General features: G+C 40.7%; 1 protein-coding gene across 1 annotated transcript; it reads right to left on the minus strand.

Moving 5' to 3' along the window:
• Nucleotides 1-350: 350 nt before the first annotated feature.
• On the minus strand, nucleotides 351-17,325 carry C6H3orf33 (chromosome 6 C3orf33 homolog). Its single transcript, XM_028894524.2, has 5 exons — nucleotides 16,940-17,325; nucleotides 15,489-15,548; nucleotides 13,224-13,371; nucleotides 4,536-4,696; nucleotides 351-1,189 (listed from the first exon to the last, which is right to left on the minus strand). Exons 1-5 carry the CDS (start codon nucleotides 17,051-17,053, stop codon nucleotides 788-790), a joined length of 885 nt encoding a protein of 294 aa, XP_028750357.1. The 5' UTR covers nucleotides 17,054-17,325; the 3' UTR covers nucleotides 351-787.
• Nucleotides 17,326-19,056: the final 1,731 nt, after the last annotated feature.

Here is a 19,056-nt window from a genome sequence, read left to right on the forward strand (position 1 = left end):
GGGAGATGTTATTGATCTCTATTACCAAGAATGGTGTCCACACCTCTTGTGGCACTGGCCCAATCTCACGAGCAGCTAGAAAGATGCTGGGAGGAAAAGCATGGCTTCAGAAAGAAAACATTTGAAAAATTCCTTTATTATAAAGTTGATGAAATTGAAAAACAAATATTAAATCTGGCTGCCCAAAATAACTAATTTAGCAGCCAACACTTAAATTTTCTCTTTTTTAAATTTTTTTTAGTTTTTATTTTTATGTATGTTAGTGTTTTTGCCTGCCTGTATGTCTATGTGAGGGTGTTGGATCCCCTGGAATTAGACTTACAGACAGTTGTAAGCTGTCATGTGGGTGCTGGGAACTGAACCCAGGTCCTCTGGGAAAGCATTCAGTGCTCTTAACCACTGAGCCATTTCTCCAGCCCCTTAAATTTTCTCTTGAGGTATTAACAATACAGGGCTGTCAATGTAGCTCAGTAGTGGTGTGCTAGGTAGTCCAGAGGGCATGAGGCCCTGAGTTCATCCCTAGCACTAGGGGGCAGGGAGGGAGAAGGAAAAAGCAAAACATTAGTTACATATATCTTCCAACCAGGTAACTTTCTATAGTGTGTCATTTTCCTTGGAAGTACAATACATTGATCATAACTCTTTCAAAATGATTTTGATATTAACAATATCTTTAATATTTAAGGACAACTAGACTAGAATTAAGGTCACCTGCAGGAATTTCCATTTTGGCTCAACAAAAAGTGGTCCATGCATTTCACTCTTCAGAGGTCACCTGAAGGATGCTTCATCCTTTTCTCCAAAAGTGTAAGCGGCTCACAAGTTCTCTGAGTTTCAAAACTAAAGAGAAGTTGCCCACGTTGTCCTTCCAGCTTCCATAAGCCCTCCGAAATCTGTCAAAATAACTTTCTTTGGTCAAGTTGAAATCTGGTCTGGTTGTTTTTAAACAATCGTCCTTTTTCCATCTTTCTCTCCAGGAATCTTTGAATTTTTCAAAATAACTTTCTTTTTCAGATTCTTCTTTCCATATTCCTTCTCCTTTCTTTAAGGCTGTCAATTCAGCTTTAAGTAAGTTTCTGTGGACTTCCCAGTGGGTTTTTGAGTCATAATTTAGCCCTTCAACAAGAACAGTTTTGCCCAAGCCTCTTCTCAAAATTTCCTCATTCAGATTCACATTAAAATATCCACCCTGAATAAAAAGAAAGAAACCAATTATTTAATAAATTGTTATTATACCCACAATATCTTATTTACCTTAAAATTCAGCAATTTTATCATTTTAGAGAACAACAAAAAATGTATAACACAAAGGCCTTCAAGTTGAAGAGGATTATATTAGTGGCACATGCTTGCAATTCGAGCATTTATGAGGCTGAGGCAGGAGGATTACTTTCTTACTCAAGGTCAGACTGAATTACAAAATGGGACACTGTCTCAAACAAAACAGTAACAACAATAAAACGGGCTTGGAGATACGCAGCATCCATACAAAGACTCATAATCCCAGTGCTGGGGAGGCAGAGACAGGGGAATCCCTGGAGCTCACTGGCCAGCCAGCCTGGCTGAGTAGATGATCTCTAGGTTCACAAAGAGAAGATAAGATGCATGGGAACTGAGGAAGATACCTGACATGAACCTCTGGCCTCCACACATGCACACACAAGTGTCAACACCTATATACACAGATGAACCACACATGCAAAACAACAAAACAAACCAAAAAAACAACAACAGAGGGGTTGAAGAGCCTAAAACAGCTATTGCTAAATTGAAGAATTTTATTTTTTGATATAATACACACGCAAGACTTGCTCAAAGTCAACTGACTCTCATTGACCTCTAGCCCAAAGAAGCACTGAAATGGTAAACTATAAAATGTGCTATTCACTCTCTTGGCTGTGTAGAGGGAAAACAGAACACAAGATGTGTACAATGAGAGCCCACAGCAAAGCAAAGAAAACTGTAACTAACAGGTAAACAAGTCACAAGGAACTGAACAGCATTACATTGTTAAGTTCAAAGCCACAGGGTTTGGGGGGCTCTGGCATGTAGTTTTGTTTGTTTGTTTGTTTGTTTGTTTGTTGTTTAAGTGCACGGGTGTTTTGCCCTTATGTGTATGCCTGTGCATCACTCTCATGCCTAGTGCCTGCAAAGGCCAGAGGAGGACACTGGGTCCCCTGGAACTAGACTTAGAGTTGTAAGCCACTATTTGAGTGCTGGGTCCTCTAGAACAGTAGCCATTGCTCTTAACTGTTGAGCAATTTCTCTAAACCCAGGTGTGTACATTTTAAAAACACCTAGTCCCAAATAATCTTTGACTACATTGAAACTTTCATTTCTGGAATATTCCATTTGTAATGAAATCAATAAATGACCCTCTCTATAGGGTCATTTATTTTGCGTGTGTGGTTCATATGTTCATTTTATCATAGGAATAAAGCAGACACTGTTTTAATCTAACAAAAATAATTAAAAGCAAGTATTAATAGCTTCATTTTGAAGTAAATCACACACACACACACACACACACACACACAAATCTCAAGCAGACACATGAACAAGCACAAACACACATTCACACACATATTCATATACACCTTTTCAAAAAGTAAATCGCAATTAATGTGAAATTAATCTAAAAATGTTAAAATTCCAGGCTTAAATAAGGAAATATTTCTTAAGAGTCTATAAAACAAAATAATCTTTTTTAAAAAAGGCTTTGAAACAAAATTAAAGAGGAAACATTTTTTCTCTGGGTACAGTAAATTTTGGTTCATGAAAGGTTTATTATATTTGTCTCAGTTTAAAACATGTGATAAGTTCATTTTCTTGAACTAAACCAAAACAACTAAATTTCAGTCTCGCACATTAGTAGAATTTAAGCAGGAGAAGCAACTAAATCACATTGTGTGCACAGCATAGTTTGTTCACCTAGAAAACAATGTCAGGACAAGGAACGAAGGTGGTTTTGGGTCAGGACAAACTCTTCCTGTGGTTAGTCTAGTTAAGGCAATTATCATCCTTTATAGTCCCACCTGTAATGAGAACAGCAAGCCCAGGGATGGTTTTATGTATGCATGAAGTAACATGACCACGGCATTTACTTTTACAGCTTCTGAGTGTGAACACACAGGATATTGGAGCAGATGGAGCAATATTTACCTTTAGAAAACATCCTTGTTCGTTGTAACCTCTAGATGCCAAGCCTCACTCCCCAAATGATTTCTAGTAACAATGTAATATAATATATTCATGCATATGTAAATGTATAGGGATAATCCTCTATTTAGTAACAGCCAAGATCATTAATAATTTTAAATTTTTCCTTTCTTTATAACTTTCTTTTTATATCATTATTATTATTATTATTATTTGGTCTTTTTGAAACAGGGTTTCTCTGTGTAACAGCCTTGGCTGTCCTGGAACTTACTATGTAGACCAAGCTGGCCTTGAACTCACAGAGATCTACCTGCTTCTGCCTTCTGAGTGCTGGGATTACAGGCATACACTACCACCTCCTGGCCATTTTTATTATTTTATAAACATTTATTTTTATTTTATGTGTACAAATGTTTGCCTGCATGTATGTACATGATCCTCATTTGTGTCTGGTGCCTTCATAAGCCAGAGGATGACACTGGATCCCTGGAACTCCATTTATAGACCTTTGTGAGTTGCCATGTGGGTGCTGGGAACCAAACATAAGTCTTCTACAAGAGCAGTAAGTGTTCTTTACCACAGAGCCTTCCCTCCAGATCCACATATTTATTTATTTAAGTTAAAAATATGTATTTTTATTACTTCTATTTATGTATATGTGTGCATGTGCCTGTGGATCCTGATCCTCCAGAGCTGGAGTTACAGGTGCTTGTCATCAGCTTGATTTGGGTGCCAGGAATCAAACTCATGTCCTTTGCAAGAGCAATATGAGCTCTTAACCACTCAGCCATCTCTCCAGCCTTCTCCAGGCCTTAGGTTTTTATTTTTTAAATTATGTGTATATGTATGTGTCTGTGCTCATGAGTGCAGTGCCCAGGGAGACTAGAAGAGAGGATTGGATCCCCTGGAACTGAAGTTATAGGTGGTTGAGGTGCTTGGAACTGAACCCAGGTCCTCTGGAAGAGCAACAAGAGCTCTTAATTGCTTGAGCCATATCTCCAACCCCTTTAGATCCTATTTGATATAAACATCCACAATTTTACAGTGAAACTTATATAGTGCCAGTCAGTGGTGGCACACGCCTTTAATTCCAGCACTTGGAGGCAGAGGCAGGTGGATCTCTGTGAATTTGAGGATGGCCTGGTCTACAGAGCGAGTTCCAGGATAGGCAGAGCTACATAGAGAAACCCTGTCTTGAAAAACACCAAAAAAAAAAAAAAAAAAAAAAAAGGAAGAAATTTAAATATGAAACACCTGTTCTTTACACATAACATGATTAGCAGTTTGACAAGTTCATTATATATTCAAAATGCTAATTAAATAAGTGTTTGCTTATAAGAATACAACATGGTCAGTTATTTCTTCACACTGCTTACCTTGTTCACCAAAAGGTAGCAGAAGAGTGCCGAATTCTCCTTTCCAAGAAGCTGGAACCACAACAGCTGGGAAGGTTTGAGCTCGTTCTGTAACCAGATCTTACCGGTTTCAGTGAGTTCTACTCCAGCCAGCTTAACCAGCAAAAGCCCACGTGGCTCCTCTAAGAAAGCAATGTAGAAAGCAGTTTAGCTTCAAGGTAGACTGCAAAGCCAAGTCCAAAGTCACTTGCCTTCAGCCTCTAACACACATTATTTATAAATACTTATTTATAAATACACAAGCTGGTAAATTTAAGACCACTTATGTTTATTAAATTTTCTTTTATAATAATACAAGTATAAGCCAGATGTGGTAGCCTTTAGTCCCAATACTCAGGAAGCAGAGCCAGGTGGATCTCTGTGAGTTCAAGGCCAGCTGGGTCTACGTAAGGACCAGCCAGGATTGTCGGTCTTCAAACAAAGAAAGAAAGAAAACAAATTGTTTTAGTTAGGGTTATATTGCTGTGAAGAGACACCATAACCACCGCAACTCTTATAAAGAAAACATTTAACTGGGGCTGGCTTTCAGAGGTCCATTTTTGTCATGTCAGGAAGCATGGTGGTACACAGGCAGACATGGTGCTGGAGAGGTAGCTAAGAGCTATACATCTGGACTGGCAGGCAGCAGAAGAGAACGGAGACACACTGAGGCCTCAAAGCCTACTTCCTAGTGACACACTTCCTCCAACCAAGCCACACCTACTTCAACAAGGCCACATCTTCTAATAGTATCACTCCCTCTGGCCCTATGGGGCCATTTTTATTCAAACCATCGCACAAATAAACACCAACCTGTTTTTGCCTCCTGAGTGCTGAGATGAAAGACAGGTGCCACCAGGCCCAACTTGTAATTTGTTTATGACTTTACAGGTCACAGTTAAAAGATGGCTGAAGTCTTAGAAGAGACTTTGAATTTATGAACTATTAAAAACTGTTGCATCATGAAATAGTCATAAGCCCAAGAGGGCCAGTGGTGGAATGCTACGGTTTGGACATGAAATGTCTCCCATAGGCTCATGTGTTTGAAGACTTGATGACAATTGTGGAACCTTTAGTGGGTAGAGACTTGCTGGAAGACTATATAACTAGGAGAGGGCCTGGAGGCTTGTTTGTTGGAGACAGGGTCTCTTCTCTCTATGTAGTCCTGACTATCCTGGAACTCAATGGGTAGACCAGGCTGGCCTCAAACTCACAGAGATCCACCTGCTTCTGCTGCTGAGTGCTGGGATTAAAGGCATGTGCCACCAAGACCAGTTGGGCCTTGAGGTTTTAAAGCTGGGTCTCACTTTTTGATAGCTGATGCAACGTGATTGGCTAGTGTCACGCCTCGGCTGCCGTGCCTTCCCCATCATGATGGACTGTATCCCATTGGACCCTTAAGCCAAAATAAACCCTTCTCCTCTAAGTTTCTTTGGTGTGGTATTTTTGTCTCAAAAACATGTAAAGCAACTAAGACAGCAGGCCATGAGTCTGACGACCTGAGTTCTGTTTTCAGAACCAGCCAGGCGGTGCCAAACACATGCCTTTAGTCCCAGCACTCAGGAGACAGAGGCAGACAGATATCTAAGAGTTTAAGGCCAGCATGGTCTACAGAGTGAGTTCCAGGACAGCCAGGACTACACAGAGAAACCCTGTCTCAACAAACAAACAAACAAACAAACAAACAAACAAACAAACAAAGAGAAGAAGGAAGGAAGGGAGGAAGGAAGGAAGGAAGGAAGGAAGGAAGAAAGGAAAAAAGGAAAGAGAGATCCAACCCTTGAAAGTTGTCTTCTTACTTCCACATGTACTCTGTGGTACACGCTTGCCCACACTCACATACACACATCACACACACACACACACACACACACACACACACAATTTAAAGTGTAATTTTAAAACATATTTTTCTTTTATAATTTACTTATTTTTATTTTATGTGCATTAGTGTTTTGCCTGTATGTATGTCTGTGTGAGGGTGTCAGATCTTGGAGTTACAGGCAGTTGTTAACTGCCACGTGAGTGCTGGGAATTAAACCTGGGTCCTTTGGAAGAGCAGTCAGTGCTCTTTAACCACTGAGCTATCTCTCCAGCCCCTTAAAAACATTTTTTTAGACAAGGTCTCACTGTATAGCTCTGGTCAACCTAGACCCCTCTATGTAGAATAAGCTGGCCTCAAACTTAAAGAGATTTTCCTGCATCTGGTTCCTAAGTGCTGGGATTAAAGGCATGCATCACTACACCTGGCAATGAGGTGTTGCTGTTGTTGTTTTTATTAAAAAGTATTCTAAAACTTGGTTAGGCTGATAACAGTAAATATTCTCCTTTAGACTTGGGTTTCTTAAAAACTGTCCCTGAGTTTCAGGCAGAGAAGCATCAGTAAGTAGGAGGATTGTGCCCTTAACAAAAATTGTATAATACAGCTAATATGCAATTAGATTAAGACAGAACACACAACACAGGTTAGAATGTAGCACAAGCCTATAATCCCAAAACTCATAAGGCAGAGCCAAGAGTATCACCAGTTAAAGGCCAGCCTGGGATATATGGCAAGACTGTGTCTCAAAAACCTTAAGTTTTAAGAATTAGATGACTGTAAGCCATTGGCATACCAATAAATTCTGAGGTCTGTTCTAATGTCTGAATGTTGCCAGTACCAACAATCTTCCATAAAAGCTTATCTAGTCTATAAGACCAAAGATGAAGTAACCAAAAACTTCAACTGGATAGTCTGAATCTAATTCAACACTATCAACTTTAGTATTAATGTCCCAATTTTTCACAGAATAAAGACCAATGGGTTGTTTTTAAAATGGGGAAATTTCCTATTGAACACTCAAAGTATGATATGGTCAATAAGAATAAAGTCATTATGCTTTAATAAACCATCCATAACAAATGCATGAGTAAGAGAAAATCATAGATTTTCACCAAAACCTTTGACTATTCTTGGAATGCAAATGCTACTTTCAAACTATGTTATTGTGATTTCTGGCTGGATATGGTGGTCCACTGCCTACAACGCAGCACTGGGGAAGTAGAGGCAGGATTGTCACAAGTTCCAGTTCACCTTGGTGTACATAATAATTTCAAGACCAGCCAGGCCTATATAGTAAAAACTTGTCTCAAAACAAGAACAAAAAACATATTATTTCTAAATTTAAAAAATTATTACATGTATTTCTAGTGTGTGTGAGCATGTATATACATTGCCACAGCACACATGTAGACATGAGAGGACAAGATGTGTGAGTCAATTCTCTCACTCTGTCATGTGATCTCAGGGATGAAAGTCAGGTCTTCCGTCTTGGTGGCAAATACCTTTACATGCTGAGTTAACTCGCCAGCCCTCAACTATCTGGTTATTATATTTATTTTACTTTTATATGTGTTTATATGTGTACAGAAACATGGAGTCCATGTACATGGTGGTCAGAGGATAACGTGTGGAGTTGCTTCTCTCCTATATGCGGGTCCTTGATGGCACTCAACTAATCAGGCTTGGTAGCAAGCAGCTTAACCTGCTGAGCCATCTTGCCTGCCCATGACTTCAAATCTCTATTTTTAGCTCTGTTTCTGTGATATGAAACTTTTTGCCTTTCTAGTTATTCAATAAATCTTTTTAAAAAATTAAGATTTATCTTATTTTATATGTGTGAATATTTTGCCTGCATGTATGTCTGTGCACTTACCCTTGGAGTTCAGAAGAGGGAACTGGATCCCCTGGAACTGGAGTTATATATGGCTGTGAACCATCATGACAAGTGCTAGGAATAAATCACTAAGTCATCTATTTAGTCCCCTTCTATAAATCTTGTATGACATGTCGTAAAAGTCATGTAACTTTGTTATGACTTTATAGGTATTATAGCTGTGTTCTGACATAATAGTCATAATAGCCATTTTATGCCATAAGGGTCTTGATAGCTGTTATAACTTAATGGTAATGATAGCTGTGTTATGATATAATAACATGATAGCTGTTATGACAATAGTGCTGGGAACGGAGCCCAGGTCTTCTGTAAGAGCAACAAGTGTTCTAAACCACCAAGTCTTCTCTCCAGTCCCCTTCAATCATCTTGCACAGAAACATTTTTTCAAGTCCGATCCACATCGAATGGAACAACACAGAGATGCTAGAAGGTAGCAGGAAAGAGTACCACAGCTCTAGGGAGCAGGCTAAGCGTACTCTCTCAGGAAGGTGGATGTGGGTTTACAGTGAACACAGGATCAGGAAAAGGAGAGAGTGTGTCAAACGAGGGGAAGAATGTGGACAGCTGGAGAAATCAGAGAATGACACAAAATGACACTGTCTCAGTGATAAATGTCACCACCAAGGCGTCTGCTTCACCAATGAACTCTTCTTTGCTGTTGTTTGCTTTGAAACAGCCTCACCCTATGTAGCCCTGGCTGGCCCAGAGACTTGCTCTGTAGACGGAGAAGCTGGCCTCAAACTCACAGAGACCCTCTTCACTCTGCCTGCTGAATGCTGGAGTTAAGTGCCTGGGTCATTGTGCCCACCAGGAATACACAGTTTTAAAGGTTTGGGAAAGCATATGATAAACACACTGATATCTGTGAACAAACTTATTTGTTATAATAGTTATAATAGCTATGTTATGATATAATAGATAGAACAGTTATAACATAATAGTATATAGCTGTGTTATAATAGTGGCAATAGGGGCTGGAGAGATGGCTCAGAGGTTAAGAGCACTGACTGTCCTTCCAGAGGTCCTGAGTTCAGTTCCCAGAAACCACATGGTGGCTCACAACCATCTGTAATGAGATCTGGCGCCATCTTCTGGCCTGCAGGCATACATGCAGACAGAACACTGTATACATAATAAATAAATAAATTTTTTTAAAAAAAAGTGGCAATAGCCATATTAATATGACAAGAAGTCCTGATAGCTGTGCTGTGACATAATAGTTATAATATCCATGTTATAACATAATAGTCATGAAAATATGACATAATAGTCACGATAGCTCTTATGGTATAAGAGGTGTGGTAGCTGTGTTATGACATAATAGTGTACAGCTGTGTGCTTACTGTACTTACACGCTTGCTCCTTGTGGGCTTGTTCACCCTGCTTCTTATAGAACCCAAGACCGCCAGGCCAGGTGCGGCACCACCCACAATGGGCTGGGCCCTCCCCCATCAATCACTAATTAAGAAAATTCCCTACAGCTGGATCTTATGGAGGCATTTTCTCAATTGAGGTTCCCTCCTTTCAGATGACTCTAGCTTGTGTCAAGTTGACATGAAACTATCCACCACATGATGACAGCCATGTCATAGCACGAGAGTCATGACAGCTGTGCTAGGGCATCGTAGTCATGAGAGCTGTGTTATGATATAATAGGTGTGAAAGATGTGCTATTACATGATAGTCATGATATCTGTGTTGTACAATAAAACAATAGTTATGTTCTTTTATAATAGTTCTAATACTTCAAGGAAATTCATGCCAATAGACAACATGCTAAGACAGGAGGAACGCCTTGGAATATATAATTTGTCAAAAATATTAGTGTTTCAGCATCAGAAGTAAAAAAAAAAAGGATTAGGATAGTTTCCTTGCAACACTACAAGTTCTGTGACTATTACAGGCATATGTCTATTTCAAAGGTCACTACATGTTATAAGACTGTAGCAAAAGAACAGGCATTCACTAAATCACTGTTGAAAATGTGAAGGGTTCTAAATATTTCATTTCATAATTTTTTTTTTTCAAGACGGAGTTTCTCTGTGTAGCTCTAGCTGTCCTGGAACTTGCTCTGTAGATGAGGCTGGCCTCAAACTCATAGAGATCTACCTGCTTCTGCCTCCGAGTGCTGGGATTAAAGGTGTGCACTACCATGCCCAGCCATTTCATAATTTTTTAAAGTTGTGTATGCTATGCATATGCATGGGTGTGCTTATACCTTCACATCTATATACACCAAAAATCATGAGGGGTGTCACAGATGTCATGAGGAAGGAGTTTTGGAAATTTGTGCTCTTTTTTGATATAGGTAAGTACCATGGACCAGAACCAGAAACAAAGTGTAGTTCTTCTTACTATTATGTCCCACTGCACAGGCATCCTCAGCTATGACTGTGGTGGTTTGAATCAGAATGGTCCCCAGAGACTCATATATTTGAATGCTTGGTCCCCAGTTAGTGGAACTGTTTGGGAGGGGCCTTGTCAGAGTGAGTGTGGCCTTGTTGGAGGAAGTGTGTCACTGGGGATGGGCTTTGAGGTTTCAAAAGCCCATGCCAGGTCCAGCCTTGCTCTCTCGCTCTGCCTAAAACTTAAGAATCAGATGTGAGGGCTGGAGAGATGGCTCAGCTGTTAAAGGCTAGGCTCACAACCAAAAATATAAGAATCAGATGTGAGCTCTCAACTACTGCTCTAGCATCATGCCTGCCTGCTGCAACATGACATTCCATGGCAACAATGGACTAAAGCTCTGAAACTGTAAGCAACCCTCCAACTGAATGCTTCCTTTTATAAGTTGCCTTGGTCACGGTGTCCCCTCACAGCAATAGAACAGTTAACTGACACAATGACCAATAGTCATTTGGACCAAACTTTTGGGGTCAAGAATAGTCTCAATTTTTTTTGGATCTATATATTAGTTCTATGGATAAAAAATACAAAGGTCTAGTTGTATTTTATAGACCAGATAGTAAGAGTGGAGAAGGGAACATGAGTGGCTGTTTTTACAGTGTGGGAATGGAACCCAGGGCCTCCCATTCACTAAGCAAGCACTCTCCTACTGCGCTATGCCTCCAGCACCAAGCACACTGACTTAATAACTACCTTCCAATGAAAAAGATTATGTTCTACCGTGTTACTACCTCACTGAAAATAGTGCTTAGGACTGGACGGCGGTGGTGCACGCCTTTAATCCCAGCACTTGGGAGGCAGAGGCAGGAGGATCTCAGAGAGTTCAAGACCAGCCTGGTCTACAAAACCAGTTCCAGAAAAAAGGAAAAAAGAAAATAGTGCTTAGGTAGTTAGTAACTTTCTACCTTCCCAAACCAATTTTAGATAGAAGTTTTTTTGTTGTTGCTGTTGCTGTTTTGTTTTGTTTTTTTAACTTCTGAAAATATAAAATTATCTCTTTTCCAAGAGCAATTTATGTCAGTCACAAAGTATTCACACCATCATCTCCTCTGTAGTGGCCGCCATCTGTTGAATGACACACATCAGGTTTCTTTCACTTATGCATTTCTTCATGGAGTTCTGGACTGAACAGCAAAGCAAAACAAAATAAAAACACAAAAACAAACAAACAAAAAAAAAAAAAAAAAAAAAAAAAAAGCAAAACCCAAAAACTACTTTCTAGCTATACCCTAGTGGCTCCACTGAATAGGGAAAGAGCTTATAAAACAAAACACACAAAAACCAACCAACAACAACAACAAAAACTAAATCAATTCATCCTACCCAAACTCTCTCGACTGGTCAGCATTTTTCTATAGACTGTGAGCATCAAATTTGGGGGGTAATGTTCATGTCTATCACTTATACTTTAGTGGAGAAGATACAAACATAAATACATAATATGCACAGGAAGTTAAAAGGAAAACGGGCAGTTTATAGCTTTGGAAGATGGACAGCAAATTTTCAAAAGCAATGAATACTATAATTGCAGTGCATTAAATGCCTATGTGCTTAATTCTTCACAGGAGGGTTAAGGAAGTTTCACAAAAAAAGACAATTGAGCTGGATCTCAAAGAATGAATTTAAGTTGTCTGAGCAAAGAACCAGACCCGGGGTTATGAGGTTGTATCTACAGGAGAAAGGTGTGTGTGTGTCTGGGCTCTTTGATATGAAGCAAAGATAACTGATAATAAGTAGTGAAATGGCGTGGGTCCTAATTCTCCTCTGGTCTCCTTTGAGTCCTCTCAACATTTCTCCCCCGTGTCTCAGCTACAGGAGCCTTCAGACAAACTGTCAAAAGACGCAAGCTCACTCCTACCTATGCTGTTCCGGGCTAGCCCACCCAAACGCTCAGGTCTGATTATATAACAACTCCTCAGCAATACCTTCTCTGACTACTGATAGGTGTAGATTTCCTTAACCCCACCCAACATGGATAGTTACCTATCCTAGGACTCTGTTCCTTGTTTTCATCAATATTAAAACAAATTTCCACATGTATATTGTCTATCTTCCACCAAGATTGTAAGAGTTAGAAGGGCCGTGTTTGTTTCAGTCACATTGTACAGTTATCTTAGGTCCGGGGCCATAGCACATTGTCACCACTTGTGGGATGAGCAGTCAAATGAGCAGTCAAAGCCGGGCAGTGGTGACGCACGCCTTTAATCCCAGCTCTCGGGAGGCAGAGGCAGGTGGATCTCAGTGAGTTGGAGGCCAGCCTGGGCTACAGAGAAAGTTCCAGGACAGCCAGGGTTGTTACACAGAGAAACCAGAGAAACCCTGTCTTGAAAAACCAAAAGATTAGGCAGTCAACTAAACAAAAGAGAGAAGGAAGACAAGAACTCTAAAGCCAAACTGAATAATTTCGCATTAATAAGGCCATGGTTCAGACTTTTCACAGACTATGGAAAGTAATCAGAAATTAGTATATTTTTGCTACTTTATAGAGGATCTAGTTATTAAATACCACAATAACTATCTAGTTTTACAATTCTTGCATCTTACTTACTTTTCCACGAAGATATAAAAGGTAAAGCAATAGGAATATGTTCAATTTCTAGACCACACTCAGTTATCCGGTGTAATCGGCCACGTAGTTTAACTTTCTTTCTTATAAATTCTACTGGAATATCTGAAGAGGTTGTAAATTTTGATGTCTGTTGATTTACAAAGAAAAACATGTGTTTTTACTTAAAATGAAAATAAAATGTGAACATATCTAAGCATTTAGCAAGTAGACATAGCCATTGAAAAGTTTTAACTCCAATACTTTAATATTTAATAAAAGTTTTAACATTAAAACTTTAATATTTAATAAAAAGTATTTATAGAGTCTGGAGAGATGGCTCAGCAGTTAAGGGCACTTGATATCCTTGCTGTGGATGTGGGTTCAGTTTCCAGCACCCAGTTCCAGGAGAACTGACACCCTCTTCTGGCATCTGGTATACATAAACTCACATGCACAAATATATATATATAAAAATTGTAAATAACTTAAAAATGTTTATAGAGAGTTAAAGCTTACTACTCATTCATTTATATTTCAAGCTACTATATAAGAGATGTTAAATGTAAATCCTAAGCAAAGCTGTGTTGAAATAATTTAGACTTCTAACTGGCAAGACTTTTTAAAAAAATTTTTTTAAAAATCATTTAGGAGACAAAGCAAATCTTTAAAAAGAAATGAAGTGGGTAGGGCAACATTGAAAATTTACTTCTACCCCCAACTCCTACTTAGTGCCTAAGGTTATCAACTATTTTATGCAACAAGCATCACATATCATCATGGCTAGCTCAGAACCTTACCTAACACTGTACATCTTTGTTTTACCAGGAAAGAATATTTCATGCTGTGGCATATTTTCTCTGCAAGGGAGAAGAGCTTTATCTAAATGCTGGGGAAATTCCCAGTTATGACTCAACAAGGACTTCATTTTTAAAATTTCTATTTAGTGTGTATGTTTGTGTATATGCTACATTGTATACGTGGAGGCCAGAGGAAAACTTTGTGGAGTATATTCTCTTTCCACCTTCACAGAGGTTCTAGGGATCAAACTCAGGTCTCCAGGGCTTATGCAAGAGCGGTTAACCACGGAGCTATCTCAAAGCCCCAGGACTTACTTTTAACTTGGATTCAGAAAGACCACTCTGGAGTTTTTGTTTGTGTGGGCATAAATAAAGAACTTATGTAAGTTTGTTTTCAGATATTCATCAAAGTGAAAGCCATAAATGATAATTAGCATTATTGAGATTCTGTCCCTCTATGCTATCTAAGAAGCCATCCCAGGTTAAACTGGAAAGTTGTAACCCTTCAAATTAAATAGATGATTCTATAATCTGAGCATTTAGGTTCGATAACTAAAAAACAGCCACATCAGAGTTTATATTTCTAACTAAATATAAGAGTTTATTTGCAAAACACCCAAGAAGCAGTTTTGCCTAAAAGACAAGATTTCATCAGTACCAATAACTCCCTAGGCAGACAAGGAAAATCGACAAATCCTAGTTTTGTTTTGAGACAAGGTCTCCCTCTGTAGCCCAGGCCAGGCCAATCTGGAACTCACCAGTAGACCAGGCTGGCTATGAACTTCCTAAGCTGCCAGGAATATAGGTGTGAGTCACCACACCAAACGAAATCCTATTTTGTTTATAGAAAATTGAGATCTGTTTACTGAAAGGTTATGGTCTGTGGAGCAGCCAAAGCAGCTCATGGGATCATCAAATTAGGACTGCTAGCATAAATGCATACATAAAATTTATGTTATTAAACTGCTTGCTTTTTCTTTACTCCAATTCATTCCTTACATGTAGCTTCGACAATTTTAGCATTTAGGTTATCGGTTCAATAGAAGTCAGAAAAATAACTCTGAACTATTCAGAATGTATCCAATTGTTATTGTTCCCTAAGCAATATTTTCAAAAAGCAACCAAAAACACAAGTAAATGTTTAGTGTTTTTCAAAACTATATCTTAAGTAAACTAAAATTCGTTTTATGGCTCTAAATCTTACATCTTTTTTTTTTTTTTTTTTCTCAGACTTTTGCGCCTTATGAACTCACTGGTACCAGCCTCGAACTCACAAAGATCGCCTGCCTCTGCCTCCCGAGTGCTGGGATTAAAGTGCTGGGATTAAAGGCGTGTGCCACCACCGCCCGGCTAGATCTTAAAACATGTTTATTATCCTAAAATACAATTTAAAGCCTTGCAGTATGAGTGCAAGCTGCCTGAAATGGAAGTAACCAAATCGCCTGCTGCCTCTCCCACTTTGACTCACCAGTCGAACACTTCTTATTAGAATCATGATTCCAACTATGGCCATTCCAGTGCTGATGTTCTACAGAAAGAGACTTAGTGATTAGTTCTCACCCATTATCATTTGCAACAGTGAACGTACTAACTTAAAAGGGGGAAGGAGACTGTTCTCAGGATCACTAAGAGTTCAAAGAATGCCGAGGCCTCAGAGGGAAGCTCAGTTTGCTGTTTCCACTTGTAGAACTGACTTTTCACTCCTACAGTATTCCTTCCTAGTTCTTCCTTAGCACTCTGGCCTGCACGGGGATTTGAGTGGATTTTACCTTGTCTATGAATTCCTTCGATGCATCCCTGACCTAACATTTATAACTTCGCATCCATGGTGAATTATGTATTTGGTAGAAAACCTTAAAATACAGTACCATGGCAAGCATATTGGGTAAACGGTTGAACACTAACATAGTAATAATACAGGTATTTATGTGGCACTCATTAATACTACATGGCAGATACTGGACTACTCTAAGGATGGAGCTACAGTGGCATGTGAAGCAGGCACGGCCTTGGACCTCATGCTGACTAGCTGCAAAGCATTTACAAAGCTCAACCTCCTCAAATTCTCAGCAGAATTTTGAAAAGTTGTTGTTCCTGCCAAATTCACTCCCCTCCTGTCTTCCCTAACGCTCTGTCAGCCTTTGTTTCTACCTCCTTCGGCTCCCCAGAGAATCCCGCAGGCCTCATTTCTAGTCTTCTGTAGCTGTCGGTAGTTGTGCCAAGATGTCGGTGAAGTCCAGGCCTCTGCCCACTCTGCCAGGTTTATGCAGCTCGCCTATGTCCAGTTCTGATTTCCCTCGAACACTGAACTAGGCCCGGGTGCCTCAAACAGCATCTACCTACAGCTGTGCTTTGCGGTCCAACGACCACCTTCGAGATCACAGGCTCCACGTTTGCATGTCCAAGAGCTCCACAGCTTTTCCTAATAAATCATTTACTGCGACTCCTCCATGACAAGAACCATCACCGCCATCAACCCGGGGGGCACCTCGCTCTTGGTCCACATCACCACCAGGACCTTACTGGCAGCGCTTTCTCTAGCATTAGTCTGGCCGTCTAGGTACCTCTTCTTTGATTGAATTTCGGTGACTTCTCATTTCATTTTAAAAATAAAACAAAACAGGCCTGGGGATATAGTTCAGTGGTAAGCACTGGAGTGTTTACGGATAGTTCGAATCCCAGCCCTGGAAGAAAGGCTCCGTGAGGGCCTAGGGGGCTCCCCTGCTCTTCCTGGGTCTCTTGCCGGCGGCACTGAACCAGCAGCTACCCCAGGACCGACCACCCCTGTGCTGTCCCCAGCCCCGGTGCTGGCCTCGCAGTAAGGAAGCAGGCCTGGCCGATGTCGCCTCCCTGCCGGTCCTCCTCGTGGCCTGCCGCGAGCACCCGCTCAGGCTAGCCCACCCCGCCGGGCCGTGGCACCTGGACAAGGCGCAGGTGGTTGTCCGCCCACTGCGACACTCGCGTCACCACGTTGGCCTCCCTGCGGTCCCCGTCGGGCGCCGGCGACCCGAGGCTCGCCGGCGGCCGCGCCATGTTCCCGCGTCCAGCCAGCCGTGCTCGTTTCTCCCGCGGGCGGCAGGGGGCGCTGCGCGGCGCTGCGCTGCGTGTCCCAGGGTCCCCTCCCCTCCCGGGCGCCTGCACCCCGCTGTGTGCATGAAGTGTGTGCTACTGTGGTACCATACCAGCCAGGGCAACAGAACACCCAAAACAATAAAAACAGGGCAAGATATTAAGAGTTAGGAAATCTGGGTGAGCATACATGATCCTTTTATTCTTGCTGCATTTTCCATAAGCTTTTATTTTTTATATTTTTGTTTTTTGAGACAGGGTTTCTCTATGTATCCCTGGCTGTCCTGAAACTAGCACTGCAGACCAGGCTGGACTCAAACTCAGAGATCCACCTGCCATACATATTTTATGGTGCTGGAGAGCAAACCCAGGACCTTCTACACATCGGGCTGACTCTCTACCACAGTGCTCCACCCCTTCTATGGAGCGGAGGCTGGCCTCTGCGCACTAACCCTCCTTTCTCAGCTTCTCCTATGCAGAGGCTACTGATGTGTTTCACTGTGCCTGGCTTTCTAAATATTTTTAATGAAGAAAATAGGAAAGACAGATGGAGATAGACCTATTGGCTAAGTCGAAACATGTATTGTGCTAATAAATTTAACTTTGGCCCAAAAAAAGATCTGGCCTTTCCCCCTGCACCTGGTAATTTCTAAAATACCTTACCTGATAAAACTATCTTTTACCTCGGAGCTTTTGAGCCTGTAAGAACGTCTAACATTCCACTTGTGGTGGAGGCTTTGAGTCTCTGGGTATCAGCTGGTCTTCCAGAAGGACAAGAGGTGTGCAGTAAGAATTGTGCACACAAGATGTGGGGGTGCCTCCCTGGCTGCACTGCTCCATGCTTTCTCACACGTGGTCACTGAGTCAGTGTTCTTCATGACTTCATGGGTGGACACTTTTTTCCCCTGTTTTTAAGCAAACTACTATACCTGAGAGTGTCCTGGACACTTCCAAACTCTACAGTTGATGTTAAGAGTATTGGAACCTTGGTATTATTGTTTAACTCTGCATGAGCTCAGTATATTATCATCTCTATTTAAATATGTTTAAAACATTACAGCAGAATTTTCCTACCATGTGAAGCCCTGGGCTGGGTCCCTGGCACTGCAAAAATATAAAATAAAAAGACAAAAAAGTCTAATAAACTTACCTTACATAAATCAAATATATATTGTGAATCAGCGTTTCCCATTTTTATGAATGACATTGGCATACTACACTCACTCGTGAAGTCTGTGTTACTTGCTCGGATGATGTGCACACACAGGTACTTGTGTCAGCGTACCAAAAGGAACTGAGAAACATTTCTAAGGAAAGGAAGCTATCATCCTATATCACTGTGCATGGACAACAGTAAAACAGTCCCCTAGAGATTAGAAGTATCTAGTGATGCTTTCTCATTGCGGACCGAGTCATCATATTTAAGTCTCCCTTGAGTTCCAAGGACTGCTTGGAAAGTTAGAAAACAAAGCTGGCCAATCTCATCTCAAAAGCACAGCACTAACCACTCACATTAGCTTTCATATCCAATGGAATCCCTGCCCTCTATCCCTACCTCAGGCTCTGCCTTTTCAGTCAAACCTTGCTGTCCTCACTCTCCTCCCTTCCTTTGTGTTAGGGATCTGTCCTAGGAGCCCTTGCTAGCTAGGCAAGCTTCTCCTACCACTCAACCACACCCCTGACACACACATACACTCCTTTATTTTCAATTTACTTAGATCAAAACTCAAATTTTGACTTGTAAAAATACTTGTAAAAATTTTAGATCATCGTCTGTATGTGAACGTGTGCCTTAGAGCAGACACATGTGGGGGTCAGGGATTCCACTGGAGCTAATTACTGGCGGCTATCTGATATGGGCATTGGGAACTGATTGCAGGCTCGCTACAAGTACAGTATGTGTTCTTAACTACTTCAGTGTCAGTTTTGACCTCTTCTCCCCATTAACATTTTATTAAATTTCCTCA

This window comes from Peromyscus leucopus, chromosome 6, assembly GCF_004664715.2.
Source record: "Peromyscus leucopus breed LL Stock chromosome 6, UCI_PerLeu_2.1, whole genome shotgun sequence".
Taxonomy (NCBI): domain Eukaryota; kingdom Metazoa; phylum Chordata; class Mammalia; order Rodentia; family Cricetidae; genus Peromyscus; species Peromyscus leucopus.

Coding starts and splice junctions, on each gene's coding strand:
- C6H3orf33 (XM_028894524.2), bottom strand. CDS start 17,053: ATGGCGCGGCCGCCGGCGAGCCTCGGGTCGCCGGCGCCCGACGGGGAC. Junction 13,372..15,488: donor TAATAAGAAGTGTTCGACTG/GTGAGTCAAAGT, acceptor GTAAATCAACAG/ACATCAAAATTTACAACCTC. Junction 1,190..4,535: donor GCTACCTTTTGGTGAACAAG/GTAAGCAGTGTG, acceptor CTTTTTATTCAG/GGTGGATATTTTAATGTGAA.